This window comes from Girardinichthys multiradiatus, chromosome 22 (genome assembly GCF_021462225.1).
Source record: "Girardinichthys multiradiatus isolate DD_20200921_A chromosome 22, DD_fGirMul_XY1, whole genome shotgun sequence".
Taxonomy (NCBI): Eukaryota; Metazoa; Chordata; class Actinopteri; order Cyprinodontiformes; family Goodeidae; genus Girardinichthys; species Girardinichthys multiradiatus.
Window position 1 is genome coordinate 21,625,414 of NC_061814.1, and position 19,733 is coordinate 21,645,146.

At 37.3% G+C, this 19,733-nt stretch overlaps 3 protein-coding genes across 3 annotated transcripts; 1 reads left to right on the top strand and 2 right to left on the bottom strand.

Moving 5' to 3' along the window:
* Positions 1 to 242: 242 nt before the first annotated feature.
* Positions 243 to 3,701, top strand: LOC124859575 (glutathione S-transferase omega-1-like). Its single transcript, XM_047352455.1, has 6 exons — positions 243 to 377; positions 1,569 to 1,677; positions 1,792 to 2,014; positions 2,117 to 2,218; positions 2,345 to 2,451; positions 2,865 to 3,701. Exons 1-6 carry the CDS (start codon positions 350 to 352, stop codon positions 3,013 to 3,015), a joined length of 720 nt encoding a protein of 239 aa, XP_047208411.1. The 5' UTR covers positions 243 to 349; the 3' UTR covers positions 3,016 to 3,701.
* LOC124859573 (inositol 1,4,5-trisphosphate receptor interacting protein) lies at positions 3,180 to 8,598 on the bottom strand. Its single transcript, XM_047352454.1, has 2 exons — positions 8,101 to 8,598; positions 3,180 to 5,908 (listed from the first exon to the last, which is right to left on the bottom strand). Exon 2 carries the CDS (start codon positions 5,838 to 5,840, stop codon positions 4,230 to 4,232), a length of 1,611 nt encoding a protein of 536 aa, XP_047208410.1. The 5' UTR covers positions 5,841 to 5,908; positions 8,101 to 8,598; the 3' UTR covers positions 3,180 to 4,229.
* Positions 8,599 to 11,077: 2,479 nt separating this feature from the next.
* On the bottom strand, positions 11,078 to 18,793 carry LOC124858714 (tumor necrosis factor receptor superfamily member 6-like). Its single transcript, XM_047350869.1, has 9 exons — positions 18,631 to 18,793; positions 18,113 to 18,228; positions 14,890 to 15,027; positions 14,082 to 14,199; positions 12,513 to 12,583; positions 12,292 to 12,387; positions 12,095 to 12,141; positions 11,814 to 11,832; positions 11,078 to 11,718 (listed from the first exon to the last, which is right to left on the bottom strand). Exons 1-9 carry the CDS (start codon positions 18,696 to 18,698, stop codon positions 11,423 to 11,425), a joined length of 969 nt encoding a protein of 322 aa, XP_047206825.1. The 5' UTR covers positions 18,699 to 18,793; the 3' UTR covers positions 11,078 to 11,422.
* Between the last annotated feature and the right edge of the window lie 940 nt (positions 18,794 to 19,733).

Genomic DNA, 19,733 nt, shown 5'->3' on the forward strand with positions numbered 1-19,733 from the left:
AGAAGAGCTGAAAGAATATTTCCTTTTTTTGTTTGGAGGAACAAGAATCTGTAAGAAAACCCTAACTTTGTAACTTATTTTGCAATATCCATTTTTGTTGTTTTACCTGTTGTTTTAAATGCATTGTAACATGATTGAAATTGTAAAGAACAAACGACAGCTGATAGAAACAGCAAAAAAGGGGGTATAAATGAGATTTTGCAGTCACCTAGCTCCGCCCTCTTGACGCTATTGGCTGCGGGGTTTCTGTCAAAACCGAAAGTAGTGTAGTAAAGTGAAAGAAGTTCCCGCGCCGTGCAGCTTGTCATCTGAAGTCACCCATAGCTCACCTCAGACCTCTGGACCAACCATGGCTACTGAAAAATGTTTCGCAAAAGGTAAGATACAGCCAGATTCTGGGTCACCATTTCAACTTGTTTCTTGCCTTCTGTTTGCTAGCTAAACCACGACGAGTAGATCTGAAGTTACTTTTTGCATTTCCGCGGAGGGTCATGCCATTTTTTGCTTGCAAGAGTCCGTTTAATTATTTTTACCCAACCCTGAAGTGTCAGCCTCACCTGTAAGGACATTCTCGGGCAGAAATAATGATGGGAGTAAATTTGTAAAGTCATAGTGGTTTCTGTTCTGTCCTCTTCGGTCCAGCTCGTAAACTATCCTTACACAACAGTTGTATTTTTTTTTTTCTCCACCTGGTTTGAGCTTCTTTTTAACACAATTAGTGGGAAATGTTTGAAAACAGCCATAGCAGCTCCTTGCGTGTTGTTTTCTCAGTATAAAGGATATGTAAAAACTGAATGGGTGCATCCTTAAAAGCAGACCAAATCTTTGAAAGCATGACCTTCTGACATTAAGTTATGTAACATTTATTTCTATTAACGCTTTAGAAATCATTTCTGTCAAAGTCATCTAAAATGAACTTGTAGCTAAAGGGCATTTTAATATAGGTAAAAATAATAAAATTGGATATAACTGAGCTGGAATAGTATTTTTTTGTTTATCACTTTCTTATAGTAAAATTGTTTAAACTGAAACATTTGTGTAACCCAAACAAAGCAATCTGAAAGTGGGTGAATACTTTTTTTTTAAAGCACTGTCATGATTTAGCATAAACATTAAGAAACAAAAGTATAGCCACTGCTACAGCGAAGTTACTCAAACTGAAAAAGTACATAAAAGTGTACAAATGTATTATAGTAATATAGTGTCACTTGAGTACTTGTTCTCCGTAAACTCTTAGGTGAAATTTACTTTTCAAACAGCCAGATCGGTGTTTTAGGTCTTCTCACATCGTCTTCCGATGTTTATTCTGCAAAGCGCATTCCTCAATATTTGACCTGATTTTCATCCTTTCAAGTTTGTCAACGTTTATAATATTATGAATTATTTTTCATGTGAAATGGAAGTTTAGAAAACAATGGTTGGGAGTTTAAAAAGAAAAACTGTGTAACACTACTTAGTCAAAGCAGAATTTACAGACACTGTACATTAATTGTAGTACATTTGTGATTGTTGTCCCCTTGTTTCATTTTATCTTTAAAAACACTAGCTTTTGTTTTGGTTGACCTTAGGAAGCCCTTCACCTGGTCCTGTTCCCAAAGACCGGCTACGTCTCTACAGCATGAGATTCTGCCCTTTTGCTCAAAGGACCAGATTAGTGCTGGAAGCCAAAGGGATCAAGTAAGAGAGAAAAACTCCATTCTAGTTGTCATTTACAATTTTTTTATTCAGAAATGAACATATTTTCTTACTACTTGAAAATACAATTTAGTATTTCTTTGTTTGTTTTTTAAGACATGACACCATCAACATCCACTTGAAAGAGAAACCTGACTGGTTTCTTGAAAAGAACCCTCTTGGTCTTGTGCCTACACTGGAGACACCTGCTGGTGAGGTTATATACGAGTCTCCCATCACCTGTGAGTACCTGGATGAAGCGTATCCTGAGAAGAAGTTACTTCCGTCCTCTCCTTTTGGAAAAGCCCAACAAAGAATGATGCTGGAGCATTTTTCAAAGGTATGTCGCACACAAAATGTGCAATAAAACCTATATCTTTTGATTTATGTTTCATGTTTTTTAATAATCAAATAACCAAAGAAATTATGCTGCTTTCTATAGGTAATACCTTACTTCTACAAGATCCCAACAGCAAGAAGGAATGGAGAGGATGTCTCCGGACAGGAAGCTGAGCTCAAAGAGAAGTTTGCTAAATTGAATGAGGTAGGTCAAATAAGTACTGTTTGTTTTGTTTTTTTCTTAAAGCTTTAATTATTTTGGTCAACAGTAATTTACAGCAAAAGAGTGTACTGTACTCTACACAACACTGATGATTGCTATTGATTTCAGCACTTGGAGAAGAAAAAGACGAAGTTCTTTGAAGGGGACACCATCACAATGATAGACTACATGATGTGGCCATTCTTTGAGAGGATTGAGGTCTTGGAGCTGAAGCAGTGAGTGACACTCTTGTGCGGCACTAATAAATATATAATTTTAATTAGGAAAATTGTTAAGAGATTTCAGGTAATTGAACAGGTACAAAACTGTACAAATACACAAGGAAGTTAGATGTTGACATTTATGGTAAAAAGCATTGAAAAAAATCATTCAACTTTGCTTTCAGAGCTTTGAGGACCTGTCAGATGGGATCTAACAAGTAAATCCAAGCCAGACATAATACTGAAGTGTTTGTAAATACTTCAAAATAGCACAACTGTTGCTATATTACTCAGTGCAGTTCAGTTACAGTCAAGTAGTTTATTTGAAAAACATTTCTTGATTGGCTGTCGACTGTAGTCATCGCCTTTTGCTTTTTAACAAAAGGAATCAAAAATGATGCTTGTGATATGTTCTGCCCTCTCTACAGCTGCCTGGACCACACACCTGAGCTGAAAAAGTGGACTGAGCACATGCTGGAGGACCCAGCTGTTAAAAACACCATGTTCAGCATGGGTACCTACAAAGCCTTCTACAAGAGCGTTGCTGAAGGGAAGCCCGACTACGACTATGGCCTGTAAAATAAACAGCTGTTTATCCGTCCATTTAAATCCCAGCAACAAGACATCTGTCATCAAACTCTGTCCATTCAACATTCCTGATATGTTAGAGGTATTTTTGTTCAAGGAGGAAATTGTAATTGTAAATGAATTTGTATCCCTTCTACTGAATGAGTTTCTGATCATCTAAATCAAAATTCTGCACTTTTTTTTTTTTTTTATACAAATGATATATATTTTTGTCTCTGGTTAAAATCTGTTCTGTTTTTTTGTATGTTTATCAAAAACAAAGCACAGATATCAGACATCATAACAATAGATGCGCCACAATAAAAATGACAGCTCTTTAGGGGAAAATGTAACAGCCGCCTTTGGATTAGCAAGAACAACCAAAAGGTTCTTGTTAGCGTGTTAAAGAGCTAAATATCTGACAAAGTATCGGTTACACTGGTTAACTTTAATGTCTAAAAAGAACAACAACCACTAAACGCATTTGGGAAAATGTAACTTTTGTAAATATATGTAAATGTTAATCCTTAGCAAATCAAGAAGCTAAGAGTGACCAGCACTCCTAAGAGCATTAAATGTTGCATTTAAGGCCAAAATTGGTCATACCCCTGGCGGATTTAGATTTGAAATAATTTTCAAAGTGCATTTGTCAAGAAATGAGCGGGTATCTGTCAAACAATAAAATATTGTAAAACGAGTCAATTTTGAAGATGTTTTTTTAAATATTTAGTTAAGAATGGCATTCCAAAAATGTATGCCTTTCTCAATCAATAGAAAAATCTTTATTGGCATTACAGCAATCATACCCTTCATATACCTGCTGACCAGCTCTACATGTTTCCACTGATATTTGCTATTATTTATCTTTAGAGATGAGCCCAGGTCTTTGGGTTTGAAAGTCCTCCTTGCCATCACCCTAATCAGTTGCTTCCTCCACAGGTTGCCTATCATATTCAATTCTGGACTCAAACTCTGCCACTTGAAAACTTCAATATTACTTCAAAGTCAAAAGAAATGGTGTAAATAATTACCTGAAACCTAAATCTTGAAGAGGTATGAATAATTTATGGCTTAACTATGTAAAACTCAGAGTCAGCCACCAACCAATGAATGAGCATATGTTCTTATAGTTCTTAGACTGTGTGTAAAACTCATCCAGGGTGCAACTAACGTGAAAGCTTGTACTGCCATTCTGGATTTTGAGCCATAACAAAATCCGTCAGTGCTTATAAGCCGTCTTCCAAGGTGTGGTGTAAACTTCCATTTGGTAAGTGAGGTGTATACTCTTCTATAAGAACAGGTGCGTTTCTCAGCATCTCCTGGAAGTGCCTAACGGTCACTGCATAAAGCTCCCTCTGCAGCACCAGTGACCTGAACAGATTGACTGGCTCCGTTTTGCGGAATCTCTCAGGAACCTGGATGTCCTCAGGCACTCTACTGTTCCCAATCAGAGCGTGGTAAAGTCTCTTTTCCCGCAAGCTCCTCTGCAAGAAGCTGAACACATCCTGAAGCCGTTGCTCCAAACTGGCTGCGCCCCATGCAGTGGTCTTGGTGCTCAGCAGCAAGTGCACCACAGCGGTCTTTAAGTGGTAGCTAGTGAGAGCAGATTCTCCTGTCAGACTCAACTGCTTTCTGTGCAGGAAAGTAGCGACCTGAAGGCAGTGTAAGTGGCAAGAATTTTGCGGTAGTCGCTTAGCAAAATATTTCAGCAAATTTCTCTCATAAACAGCTAAAGAGAGGGACCAGTATGGGTCTGGCAAACCATTGCGATCTGATGGAAAGTGCGAGATGAAATAAGCGTCCGTGTCCTTCAGCTGAATCACAGGAATGAGGTTCAGCACGACAACTTTTCCAGAGCGGAAACGAATCTTCAGAGCACCAGCAGAATCCAGGTTGCGAAAAGTGACCTCAAAGTCATATTTGTGGGAGATGTGTCCCCATGCTTTGGTGACACAGATCTGAAACCACCTCATGACTTGATCTTTTGCTAAGAAATGAGTGCTCCTGGAACACAGCAGTTCATCTGGGCTACGGTTCACTTTGACCACCTTATTCTTATTATGTAGCAAACAAAGCATGTCATCCCCCAGGTTGGCAGAACCACAGAGGCAGCCCTCCTCCTCCTCCTCCCCAAACATGGTCACCTTTACAGTGCCACAACCCTGCATGTCTGGTGGAATGTCACTGTCAAGGCTGCACCACAGATGGTACTGAAAAGAATGGGGATCTGGAGGTGAGAAAGGTACTAAAAGGTCACACATCAGAGGCTTGCACACCTTCCAAGACTCAAACATGCTTCCTATACCAATGAAATCACCAACTTCCATGTCCACCTCCATGTCACACATGCTCCGGAGTGATTCTAGAAGGTCATCAGCAAAACCCTCCACAAACTCCCTCACCCTCCAGTTTTCATGGGATGAGGTGTAGGTGCATTTGTCACAAAAGTTCCTCAAGGCTTTCTTATCCATCATCCTGGGCGGGGCAGATCCAGTCTCAGATATCACATCTTCATCCTCAATTGGACGAATTTCATCCTCAGCAAGATCTACTCTGCACATCTCGATGGCAATGAATATCACGAAAGACAAGGTGCTCCAAAAGTACCAAGTGAAACCTTCATCCGTGGGGGCTTCTTCCAATTTGGAGTCCAACTGCGCAAGCTCCTTTTCCAGCCTGGCCTTCTCAATTTCCAGCCTCTCCTCATGCTCCCGCATCCGAGTCACCAGATCCTCATCTTGCTCCGGCAGCGTGGTGTTTTCATGAGGAAAGAGTAAGGGGTGGTTCAAAATGGCGGCAGTCACCACCATGCAAACACGTGCAATGGCTCCCTGCATCTTGAATTAGCAGTTTAACATGCACAATCAGGCACCAAGCAGATGTCACGCCAGCCATACATCACATCCTGAAACAGAAGAATAAGTTGTACTTTTAGTAAAAGTTCACACTGCAGGAAGCACAAACTGTACGACTAAATACAGACAGAGTGACACACTGATCCATTTTCAGACTTGGCAAGAGAGCGATAGAAAGATTGAACTTTTAAGAAGAATGTCACTCCCTCACAATTGTACATACTCCCTTGTTGCAAACATCAACATTGATGTTTTATCTTTCTGTTTCTACTGTACAGAAAGAATAGTACATAATTATTGTGTTCAAATCTCCCTTATTATTCAGAAAAATAAACATTTACTTGCTGACAGTGTAGAGCAAAGTGCCTGCAGGTACATTCTAGAAGGAATTGGCCAATCTTACAATCCTATAACGTCATAAAGTGATAATGTTCAACTTGAGGCTTCCTTTGGTGTAGTAGAAAGGGGAAGTGAACGTTTCATGAGTTCACTTGAACACCATGAGTTGTTATGTGTCGGAATGAAGCATCAAAATGGCTGCAGCGATGGAGTATGTGAATCTACAGAAACCTGTGAGGTTTTCCCATGACTTACTCAATGGAAAGATTTCCAACACTTGAATCAAAACGAACGCTGAGCCTGTCAAGAGACCTGAGAATGAGTTCTTCCTAGATAAGTTTTGTTTAGCCACTGTTACAAAAACACAACAGCAAAAATAAGATTAAGTCATCTATAGCTGCTTAACTTTGATAAGGTATAAGTTATAAATGACTACGTTGGGCAACATCTAAAGCAGCATAGTAAAAAATCTTATTCAAATTATTCAGAGGGGGTTATATTTTTAAAAACCTGATGTATGCTTGCTTGTATCTTTTAGGGAAGTGGAACAACGAGAATAAAAATATGAACACACATTGCCATGCAAAGGTATTCACACCACCCAAACCTTCCCACATTTTGTCAATCTAACATATGCTTTGCAGAGTTAATGTCCATCACACCCAGTGTTTTGCACACCAAAAATTTTAATTTTGGTCCCATTTGACCAAAGAACCTTCTACATGCGTCTCCTACAGGCCTGTTACCTTTTATTCTTCCCACTCTCCCATAAAGCCCAGGTTTGTGGAGTACAAAGCTAATAGTCTTTTCTATGAACAGATTGTCCCACCTGTGCTGTGCCTCTTCAGAGTAACTATGGGCCTCTTGGCTGCTTTTCTAATTGATGCTCTCTTTTTCACGCCAGTCAGTTTAGTTGGATGGCCATATGATATATCTGTAGGTTTTACGTTGTTTTTTATAACCAAACCCTTTGGTAAACTTGTCAACAGTTTTATTCGTAATGTGTCTGGCATGTCTGTTCACAAAAATTTTCTAACAAACCTCTGAGGCCTTTGCAGGTCACCTGAGTTTATACTGAGATCGAGCAAAGGTGGACTTTATTTACTAATTAGTTGACTTCTGAGGGCAACAGGTTAGACTATTGGAATAAAGGGGGCTGTGTACAAATGCATATGGAAAGCCGTTTAATTCAAAATTAAATAAATTCTGCTATTGATAAATTATTGGACTTATATAATGTGCATTTTATATAATGTGAATATTATTAAATGCCTTTTTATTTACTGTAAGACGTAATTATCAAAAGAAAATATGGTATATCACTTCATAATGAATCTGGGTTTCACTTTTGCAACTGAATTACTGACATAAATTAACTTTCTGCTTTATTTTATTTCATCGAAATGTAGCGGTAGCAACTATCTGTCACAAAAGAATAAACATTGTTAAACCCGTTAAAATTATGAAACATTATAAATGTAACCAGGGAAACATTGTTATGATTATCACAATCATTAAGATGCTTAAGCATCTCCATGTAAATTATTACAAGAAATAAAAAGAAAAAGCAGCATTTCTCCACAAAGACGTAACGACACAGTACAGTGACGTAATCATGGCAGTTGGGCCCCTCCAATGTTGCCTTAGCAACCAAATAAAAAGCTAAAAGTGGCGGCAGACAAACATTTTTCCACACTAAATGAGTCACCCCACAGCCTGGTCAGCGAACAAACGAGTCTTTGTGCTTCCAGAAACTTTAAATGGAGGGCAGCTCAAATACTCCCGGGTGAAGGTCTTACATAATTTGGACAGCATGTTTCAGCATCCTTAAACTGGCTAACTGCGAAAGTCAAAGTTTTAGAGAAGCAGGCCGGGTTTGTTAAACACGAAGGGATAAACCTACCTGCGTGCTCTTCTGGAGGAAGTTCATGTTGATAAAGTTCATCCGGTGAAAGCAGCAGCCTCCATGCGATCAACTCGAGGACAGTTTCCCTCTGCCTCCTCTTCTCAACATTTCCTGACTGACTGTGCGCTCCACCCATGTTAAAAAAAGACCGCCCTGCTTTCCACTGCTGCGCACCAAACTCGGGGTTTTTGAGCTGCGACAAGAGATAGTTTCAGTCCCCATCTTGCTCAGTAATAGTAGGCTATGTAATTAACTATATTTTTTAAAAGATTCTTCATATTTTCATGCTCATATTTTAAATGGTAACCTTTCCAATATCCAAATACATTACTCTTCTGTAATTTTGAGATACTCTTACCGGATAAAATATGTGAAATTAATGTGATGGGTTGCAAATATAAATATCATATCAGCCGACCTATAATGCAGTTATGAAAGAAGAAATTAACCGAGATACACAAAAAAATTGTTATCCTGAAAATGAAGTAGTCATGCGAACCACAAGGTGGTGCTTCATCTCTATATAAAATTAAATAAAAAGGCAGAAGATGGCAGCCTGTCTTTGCATTTACCTGGTTTACAAAGTGAGAAACACAAGAAGATGCAGTAAATGCTTCAACAATTTCCTAGATTGATGGCAACCTGACAAACAGACCACAGCTTTTGAGACTGCAGGGTTGTGTGTCTGCCCATATGGTTAGGAGCACCACAGGGGACTGTATTCTCACAATTTCTTTTCACTCTATACACCTCAGACTTTTAGAAGAAATCATAGTCCTGTCATCTGCAGAAAGATGCGGATGACTATGCAGTTGTAGGGTGTGTAGGAGATGAACAAGAGGCTGGGCGCAGAGAGCTGGTGCGCTGCTTTGTGGCATGGTGTAAAAACATCATTGGAGAATAAGTGGAGTTGGCAGAGAAGAATAAATACCACAGACTGGACAGACTTGTTGAACTGAATTGAACTACATATAGGTTAAAACCACAAAAATTATTAAATTGGCCTTAGAAGAGTCCAAACCACAGTATATTTTCTACCTACAGACAACTAGGACGCATGCAACACATTGTTTTTTGGGGACATTCAATGCAAATGTGCATATCAACCACAGAATAAAAGCAAGAGACATTGCAAAGAGGCTGGCTGAGTGTCATTATCAGTCAGTCAGTCATTTTCTATACCTCTTCTTCCATAGTGGCTTGTGGCAAAGCTGGTGCCTATCTCCAGCAGTCAATGGGCGGGAGGTGGGGTACACCCTGGACAGGTCACCAGTCCATCACTGGGCAACACAGACACACACAGGACAAACGACCATGCACACACTCAGACCTAAGGGCAATGTAGAGAGACCAATTAACCTAACAGTCATGTTTTTGGACTGTGGGAGAAAGCTGGAGTACCCGGAGAGAACCCACACATGCACGGGGAGAACATGCAAACTCCATGCAGAAAGACCCCTTGCCAGGAGCCGAACCCAGGACCTTCTCGCTGCAAGGCAACAAGGCTGCGCTACCGTGCAACCCCCCCAGTTAAAAAAAGTCCTGTGCCAACATGCTGTCCTATCAAATCTAAGTTTCTTTTCCTTGTTAAATTGGCATTTCTAAATGTTGCAAATATAGTCCCCACCTTCCTTGTTCTTCTTGAAACACATTAGTTTAATCTCTTTTCCTTACGCTGTGAGAAAAAGAGATTAACCCCCACCAGTACTGGTACGTTCTCTCTAATTACAGATAACACTGCTGTATGGGAGGTTGGGGAACCTCTTGATACCTTTCAACTCTAAACACTTGGCTGCTGGAAAACCAAGATACTTATCTTTATCACTAATATTTTAGTTTAGTCCTACGCTTAAAACATGTCCTTCATCCTGTGCAGGACCTTAGCATCATATGTTCATGACCCGACTCGTAAAAACACAAACTGGAACAGGCTTCACAGCAACATCTGTGTGCTGATGGGGCTTTAAAGGCCCAATTGCATGCAAATTACTGCAGATGTAAAGCTTGATGAAGATTGTTTTGAGATTTTAGACCCTGAGATTAATGCCCCTACTATAATTTAGCACGAGAACCAAAACTATACTGAAAAGAAACTGTTACTGCCTCTTCCTGTTGAGAGTCAAAGTGAAGTTTAATCTTTTACAACTTGTACAGGATAATATGAACAAATCAGACTGAGCTCAGTGTTTTTCAAAAGTGCACTCAGGTGAAAAACATGTAAATATTAAATATATGTAAAAACATACTATTTAGTAGTCGAAAATTCATTTATCTTGACTATTCTCACACACACCTATGTAGTGTCTTCCTATCCTTACAGAGACCTTGCATTGATTTATATAACCTAACCATGACCCTAACCTAACCTAAACTCAAATTATACCTTAGTCCTAAACCTAACCCATTTTTTCTTATGTGGACCGGGCAAAATGTCCACACAATTTTTATTGATCCACACAAGGTTAAACAGACATGTGCACCCACGCACCCCATTGCAATTTTTTAACAATGAACATTTCTAGAAAAAAGTAACAAATGTATTGTTCTTGGCACTAATCAAAAAGAATATGTGAGTTATGTGCAGTCAGTGATATGCCAGTCTAGACATGTATCAGTCTGTGAAATTTAGACAGACAAAACAAGGCTTCTAGTCTGAAACTTGAAACTCGTGCTTGTTGAGCTACCAGATATCAAAGACTTTGGTGTATTTTATCATATAGAGCTCTGTCAGGTTGCAAATCATCAGCATCTCCATGGGTTTTATGCTGCTCCTTGCTTTCCAAAGAGAAATATGTAGGCAGTGCTAGTAGCATCACACTCATTAAATTTTTTATTAGCTACCTTCCCAGGAGGTTTTTATGTGATACTCTAAACGTTTGCTGTATAAAATGACAAGACACTAACTGTATCATAAAAACACAATTTAACTTATTTTCCTTGTTTTTCTTCTTAACAAGCATGATATAACCAGTGATGCGGGATGTCCACTTGATTTTATTTTGTCCGTTATTTGTGTGGATCGTTCATCTTTAGCAGTAGCAGAAGAGTAATAACATGATTGCTAAAATTCAGTTGACATTTTACATGATTGTAAAAGGACATCTTTAAACTGACGGTTTCTTTTAATCATCCAGTGCGTGCAGTGTGAACTCATTTGAAGGTTTTCACCTTTCACTGGTGCAACGAAAAGTAAAGAAAAACAACACTAAAAAAGTTGAAAGCACACATGTGGAGTCCCTTTGAGCCAGATGTACCATCAGTGCAGACCATAGTAGTCCTCCTAATTTTAAAAAGTGTTTTTAAAAGTTCATAAACCCATTTAAACAGAACAACTTTGTGTAGCAGGGTTGTCTCCATACAGTTTTTCTCTGATCTTCTCTGCTTTGCTCTTTTTGTTTTTGCTTTGAAGGATCTTGATCAGCTCCACTGAGGCAGTCCTGCCCGTCTTCTCCTCCCATCTTTTCAGTAGATCTATGGTCCACATATCACTGTCATTCGGGTAGCTCAACTGTGCACTCTCAATGGCAGCTGACATCTTACTACTCATTGCTACTGCCATCATATCCTTCCATCCGAGTATTTCTGCCACATCATCTAGGTGAGGAGCCATGTCCACTGGCATGAAAGGAAGGGAATATATGAATAAGAGAAAGCAAGGAGAATCCACATAATAGTTTTAATTGATCATGCAGAGACAGGTTCTTTCTTACCTGGAAGAAGTGGGTCAGTCTGTGAAGCACAAAGATACTACGTGTTAGTTTCTTAGTTTAGACCAAAGGTTAAAAAGCCTTTTGTTATTCAACAAAACTGTCACACAATCACAGTAGTGAGGACAACAAACCTGTCCCTCCCACATAAATTGCCAGCTTGATTAAGATTAAAGAAGAGAACAGACAAATGTTCAAAACTTTGTGTTTAAGGCAAAACTAGAAAACACGGCACAGAAGCCTGTGATCTTAAAACATAAAAGTGACCAAGCAGATATACTTACCACGGGGTTAGAGGTGTTTGGTGAGTCTGACCGCTTTGTGAATCGCTCTTTAGAAATAGGAAAAAACAAGAAAAATGACATTTGTTACTGTATATAAATACTTTATTGAATTATCTTTCTGTAAGATAGCTTTTTGAAAAGCAAATGATACTCTCTAGTAAATGCTCATGTATTGAGTCATAGAGTGATAGGCTTACCCTGTATTTTTTTTCTGAACAGTATTAATCCAGCACAAACAAGAACCACAACAAGAAGTGTGATTATAATGCCAGCAATTGGACCACCTCCTAACCCTTAAAGGAGAGCATAGCACTGTTATCACAAATATTTTCACAAATTTCTGATCATAAATGAAAAAAAGGGTTACTAAACCCATTTTAATGTTTTAATTGTAAAATGAAGTTAGACAATAGCATACCTTTACTTTCCTCATTGCAAACCGCGTTACTGGTGGCTGAACAGGGTTCTTTAACACCGGTGGAATCACATCTTAAAGAAAGTGTTAAACCAGATCAGTTTTTTTAAACGTGCCAGTTCAAGGGCAAGTAGATGAAGTTAAAAATTGCATCTCAAAAATAAAACCAAATACATAGGTTTCAATATGCTTCTACAATGTTCTCCTACAAAGAAAACATTTTCACTTTTTTCACATATCCTCAAAGTTATCAGCATATTTTGAACTACGGTGATTGGGTTTTGTTTAAGTTCGTAGCAGGCATGGGCTGGGTACGTTTCAAATTTTCTGTCATTATGTTTCTACGGCTTAAAGTCCATTTAATAAGATAACAGAGAAAGAGCTGGGGGAATCTGCATTTGCCCTGGCTCTATAGTACAGAAAGTGGTGCCGTGTTCCCCCTCCCCCACCTGTTGATGTGCACTCCAGGTCACCTGGCTGAAAGAACTCTACAAAACTTTCCCCTATGAAGTTTTTTACAAGTTTTTGTACGTCTATGAACCATAATCAAAAAAACAATTAAAACACGTCATAAAATTGATGCTACTTATAATCAATGTTGTATATAATTCTAGCAACAGTAGGAAAACTTACAACATTTCTATTAATTTAGTTAACTAAAACCAATTATATTTTGTTTTACAATTTTTTTAAAGTTTTTGAGTAAGTAATATGTTAATATCAGGTTGTTTTTTTTTATGCAGGGTTATCATACAGTGTGACTCATGCTGGTTTATGCCTTTATGCAATCTTTTGTATGTTGTAGATGATTATGTTTTCCCTATATTTGACACGTCCATTTTTAGTTATTTAGGCACACCTCAGGGATAATATTGAATTATTTCCACATCCAAGTAGGTAACTATACAAGATAATAAAAGATTTTAAGGTATCTTAAAATATATCTTAAAAACATATTTTATGTATTCTTTGCCATTTCTTCAATGATTTATTTGAGGCTTTGTCAGAGATGACTAAATAATAAATAAATAAATAAATAGAAATTGAATATAAGCTTGCTAAGTGTTGGAACATAAAACGCAGTCTCCTCTTAACAGTTTACATGTGTTTATTAATATGTTTATAATTATTTACCATTGCGTTTTTAAATCCAGAAGGTTAATCAATGAGCTTTAATCTCATCCAGATGAAATATAAACAGCAGCTGTAAGGAAAACCAGACGGATTCTATTGAACTGGCACTGTGTGGTAAGCAGCACGGTCCAGAGGCAGAGGTTATTCCAATTCACTGAAATCATCACTATTCAGTGGAAAGATTTTCTTTATAAACAGGAAAAGAAAATACATCTGGACACTTTTAAATGCAACAATAACGGAGCACAAGGTATTCAAATGAAATCCAAAGAGTCATATGAGTCTGGTTTCCTTTTGAGACTTTTCTGAACTGTTATTAACCCGAAAGGTGTAAAGATCCCCACCACATCCCTTCAAATGCAGTATGATATAAGAGGAGGCCTAATAAAAATGTATTATAATTGGTTGAACATAAAGATTTGAAAGAGGCAAACTTACTTGTCACAGGGTTGGCAGATTTTACAGGTTCCTGTACCACTGGTGCAGTAGTGATCCTTCTTACACTTACACTTTGTGTCTCTGTAAATGGTGCAGGATTCCTCTACTTCTAAATTAGCTGAAAGAACAGAACAAAGTCGCATCTAATGCAAGACGTTTTCACACATACAAAAGCACTGCACATAGATTTAATGCTTTGGTTTACTGCTGTTTACTACTGGTATAGCTTACCCAATATTTACTTAAAGGAAGCTCATACTTCTTCCTCATATGACATAAATAATAACTATATAACAAATAATTCGGCAACTGCAATGTGCAAAAAGTGCAAATTTAATGTTAGTGCAATATACTCAACATATTACAAGTCTGCTGATATTTCAGTGTTATACTTTTACAAAGTTATCCTGATGCCATTTAAAAAAAACTAAATTAAGAGACAAAAATAGATTTGAGAGCTCATGGCAGACATGTCTTTCTACAGGAAAGAAAAAATAAATTCAACACTAAATTGGCATAATGTCCTTAAAAGAGAAAATAGTGCTCTGTGAAATAATGAAATGATTCTAAAGTTCTAAAAATGTGCTTGTAGTTATCATGGTTTGTTGTTGTACTCGCAAACAAATAAGACTTTTCCTACTAAATAAAAACAAAGTCATGTAAAAACGTATTTGTATTTGATATCTTGGTGTGTACCCTGCCTATTGACTGCTGCTGGTTGGTTAAGTGGGTGAAAAAAAGGGATGGCTGTGCAGACTTCATTAGTGTTAGCTGTGAGAAAAGAAAAACTCTCCTGCTATGTCTGTACCGTTTTCATGAGAGCAGGAAGTGCACAGCTCACAGAAGTCCTTAGAATTGGGGTCACTGCTATATGTGCTCCCTGGTTCACATATTTCACATTGTGTATCGTTTGCAGATGTTTTGCAGTGCTCAATCAGATGTTGACCTGCAATAAACATGAATCAGAGAATAAAGAAACAATTGGTTGCACTGAATTTTATTAAGCATTTCATAATTATGCATTGCTTCGTGTTGGTTTATAACATAAAATCTCAATAAAACACATTGATGTTTGTGGTTATAAATGTGAACAAGTATTCAATGGTTTAAGAGGCTCGATGCTGTTGTGAGACAATAAAAAAAAAACATCTCTGCAGTTCAGGGATGGACAATTATCATTCCGCTTATTCCCATCATACATTTCTTTTATAATCGTAAAAGATTCATCGTGACAACAATAAACTCTACATGACGTTTGCAAACCCCAAAAACTTAAGTATTTTGAGGATTGTTGCTTTTACTATGTTTTCCACTGTTTGTTCCATGAGAAATGCAGTAATTATTAATATGTTTAAAGATATTAGTAATGCAAATATGGAGTCCTTTTTAGCGATAGAATTGCACCTCTTAATGTAACTGGTGTCCACAAGTAACCTAATCAACAATTAGTAAGCTCTTCTAAGTTGGGTTTTTTATTTTTATATACTTTTCATCATCACGTTTATCTGTATTGCAATAATTTCTACAAAATATCCTGATTAAGTTCATATCACCCATCTGTACTGCCTTAGTTCATGAAGGTTTGCTGACACTAATTTCTGCACATCTCTCTCAAGGTCCGGCCAGAACATTTCAGTTGGGTTAAGTTCTGATCCATGCACACAAACACACATTTCAGTCCAATGATAGTAATCATAAGTAAATATGGAAGCAGCAAGGATGTACTTTTTTGCTGTTGAGGTTTAGTAAATAATAACAGTAGAACCTGATGTGTAATTTTATTTTATTTTTTTTAAATGGAACATGTCGCATTCCTTGACTGCTACAGTCAGTTGTCCACAAGTCATTTTTCCAAGTCCAGTCTCAAGTCTTTCGCCCCAGTTTTAGCGTCCAGTCTCAAGTCCCTCACAGTGGAAATACAAATGTTCTCTTTAAATCCATGACATCTAGGTCACCTCTAACTCTGCAACCCTATAGGTTAGGAATTCAAACCAGTAGTTTGTCACTAGGCCTAAATTATTACATGAACATTTGATAATTATCTTTTACTCATTTAAAATTTAATTTACTATTTGAAAAAAAACTGCTTAAGGCTGAATTATTATTTAGAAAATTAATCTACTGTAATATTTACCCCATTTAAAATATAAATGGGTTAACAATCAGGTACATTCTTTCACAGTAAAATCTGCGCAACAGCTGCAGTCTGTAAACCACTTCCTTTTACTCTTTATTACATCACCTAGGATTGTTACTACAACTCGAGTCTTAGACTAGGAGTCCAAGTCAAGCCTCAAATCTTTAGTGCATAAGTCTAAGTTGAGTCTGAAGTCTTTCATTTTTGTGACTTAACTGCGGCTTGAACTGGAGTCTCAAACTTGACTATCCAGTTTGATGTTTTTGAGTCTTGGTCAGATTAGATGCTAAAAATAAAAACTATTTTGTTGATTTTATTGTGTTGAGATCTCACCAAAACTCTGAATACAAAGGAGACTAAAATATGTTTTATCACCGATGAATGCTGCCCTGTCTGAATTTCAAACTACAAATGCTTTTGTAAAAGTTTTCAAAACTACCCTGGTAAATTGTTGTTGGGGAAGTAACAGTTCTTGTATGACTGGTGGCCTGGGCGAACCTCATTTTTGTTTTTTTAATGTATAAAGATTTCACCAATCACAAACTTTGTTTTAAACAAACTATAGTCAGTCTGAGGTGATCAAGTGCATTAATAAAATACAACAACAGTGAAAAAGGCCTAGTAATCTCGAAACAAATCCCAACTTGAGCTTTATTAGTGAGCACTGGTGTACTTCCGTATTTTTTTTTTTTTTACAGTGCTTACACTACACACAACTCATTAGATCCACCACTCTCCACTGGATATGGATGGGGGCAACTGATAAAAAAAAGAAAGTATTGCGCTATCCCCTGACAGAGGTGCACCCTGGGCAATGAGCCACATTAAACATATCAAAAGCTGATTCTGATTTCAGCCATAGCAATATTTTCTTACACTGGGAGGCGCTCACTCCCATGGACAAAACAAGGGAATACGCAATAGACAAATAGGTGAAAAGACAGATGTTTTTGTTTGTTTGTTTGTTTGTTTTACTGCGGTCCAGTGAGCCAAATACATGGTCACGACAGCCAACTTTAGCTCTCTGTTAAAGATTAGTTTTGCGCATACAAGGTGCATTACGGTAGTAGAGCAGACCGGGAGAAGTTTCTGGCAACGGTTTAGAAATTAAGAGGAAAACAGAAAAGTAACCTTCAGAACATTGTTTATTAATGACATATTTACAACTTTCACATACATGTTTATCCAAAAAAAAACAATATTTAATAATTTCACTGTTGATTTTTGGAGAAATAGTACTTACTAATGCTCATCTAGTGTATGCATTTGTGTCTCTTTCAGGAATATATTTCTCCAAAATCATGAGAGGTGACAACACAATCTCTTCAGATTAAAGGGTCACATACTATAACCAGAATTAATATTTCATAATTTCACAGTAGTTTTGGAGAAATACATAACTCAACGAGATTGTGTTGTCACTTCTCATGATTTTGGAGAAATAAATTCCTGAAAGTGACACAAATGCATATACTGGATGAGCATTAGTTTTTCTCCAAAAGTCTACAATAAAATTATGAAATTTGTTTTTTTTTTTTTTACATAAAAGTGTATGTGGAAATTGTAAATATGTCATTAATAAAAAATGTTCTGAAGGTTACTTTCCTGTTTTCCTCTTAATTTCTAAACCGTTGCCAGAAACTTCTCCCGGTCTGCTCTACTACCGTAATGCACCTTGTATGCGCAAAACTAATCTTTAACAGAGAGCCAAAGTCGGCTGTCGTGACCACGTATTTCTGACTGCCGGCTCACTGGACCGCAGTTTTGTTTTTGACAGGTTGTATACCACTCTGGGCAGAAAGCCACACCAACCAGATTAGAAACCAACTTTCTTAAGATCAGAGGTTTTTAAACATAATAAAGATAAAAAATAAATATTACACATATAACTTACCAGCTGCACACTGACAACAGGTTTTGCCATCATGCAGGTAGGTGCCATCTGCACATACCTGCCGTCTGACACGGAACCGTCGAACCTCCGGTTCGGTTGAGACCGAATAAGCGGCCCTGATAAAACAGAAAGCAAAACTGTCATTTATTTCCTTTCTGTTTTCCTCGCCCAATTAATCGAAACCCTTCCCATTTCACCAACACTTTCATTAATAATGGATTTCTAAACTCGGGTGTTGTGGTCAACGTTGCCACCATTTGTTTTTTTGACCGTGTCTACAGGAACCAGGCCGTTTTAAGACAAATTCACCGGAAACAGTTTTCTTCTAGGACAAAAGTCCAGCTTCTTCCCTTAACCATAACTTATAATTGCTAATATAAACAATTTTACGCCTTTAATGACATTAAATCAAGTCAACGCTGTCATAACAGAGTCGCAATTTCAGTAAAGACGCGCTGAACACGATAAACAAGCACACGAAAGAGCCGCCGGGTGTGTCAATAGGTTTCTTTACTTACTTTATGAAGCAGAAAGCCTGAAGTAAAATTAGATTAAAACCAACAAAGGTCTTCAAAGAGGACATCATCGTCTTTCTACGCTTCCAAATAAATATCCGAACAAACTTCCGTTTTGGCGTTGTCTGTTTCTCCCATGCTGTTCCTTTCGTTTTCTGTCGATAACATATTCAATGACGTCACATTTTAAAAAAGTAATTTTCTTTCACGTCTTTTGTCTTTTATGACAACATAGACAGACGTGTATGTATTTATGTTTATCATTGTAAAATAGTTTTTTTCAGTTAAAAGTTTACAATTGATTTTAACTTTGTGGCTTGCTGTGCGTTTTTGAGTTGTTCATATTATTCACAGTGACGTGAATTATTTTGGAAAGTCCCAAATGAACCCATCCACAGCCAGGTGAATCACAAGACCTCAGACTGTCCGCTAACAACGCATTATTCAACAACATGTAGGCCTACAACGTTTTGTAAGTAAAAAAAAAAAAAAAAAAAAAAAAAAAAACTACTCAGATCAAGTTGCAAAATAGTTGCTGAGGTATGTTTATACACCATGAAAAACAGCTAATGATCCTCTCCTGGCAAATAAAAATAAATATTGGTAAAATTAAAGTAAAAATCTTTGAGGCATTTTTTTTATCTTAATCCAATTCACATTTATTATCTTTTTATTGTACCATTAGAAAGAGAGATATTGGTTGAGTAAGAATGAAGGCTTTTTTTTTTCAATATTGACCAGAGTTTCGTGCTATAATCCTCTTCAGGAAAACGAAAATGAAATGTGTAGGCTTGGACTGAAAGTATACTGTGAACATTTTTGTTAAATATTCATGTTTTTCTATTGATGCTCTGATCTTTGACCTTAAAACATATGCATCTGTTAATAATATCTCTTTTATGTAATGTTTTGTGTAATCAGATGATAAATAATCGTTTGGTCGTATAACAAAGTAATAAAGCATAGTTTCAACGTCTTCAGACGCTATACTCCACGTTGACCACTAGGTGGTGGTGTTGTGCCTTTGGTTTTACAGCTGCTGGAAAGGGCAGGATTTGAAAGCACATGAATTAAAATAAGAGATGATTTATTTTAACTTTGAACAG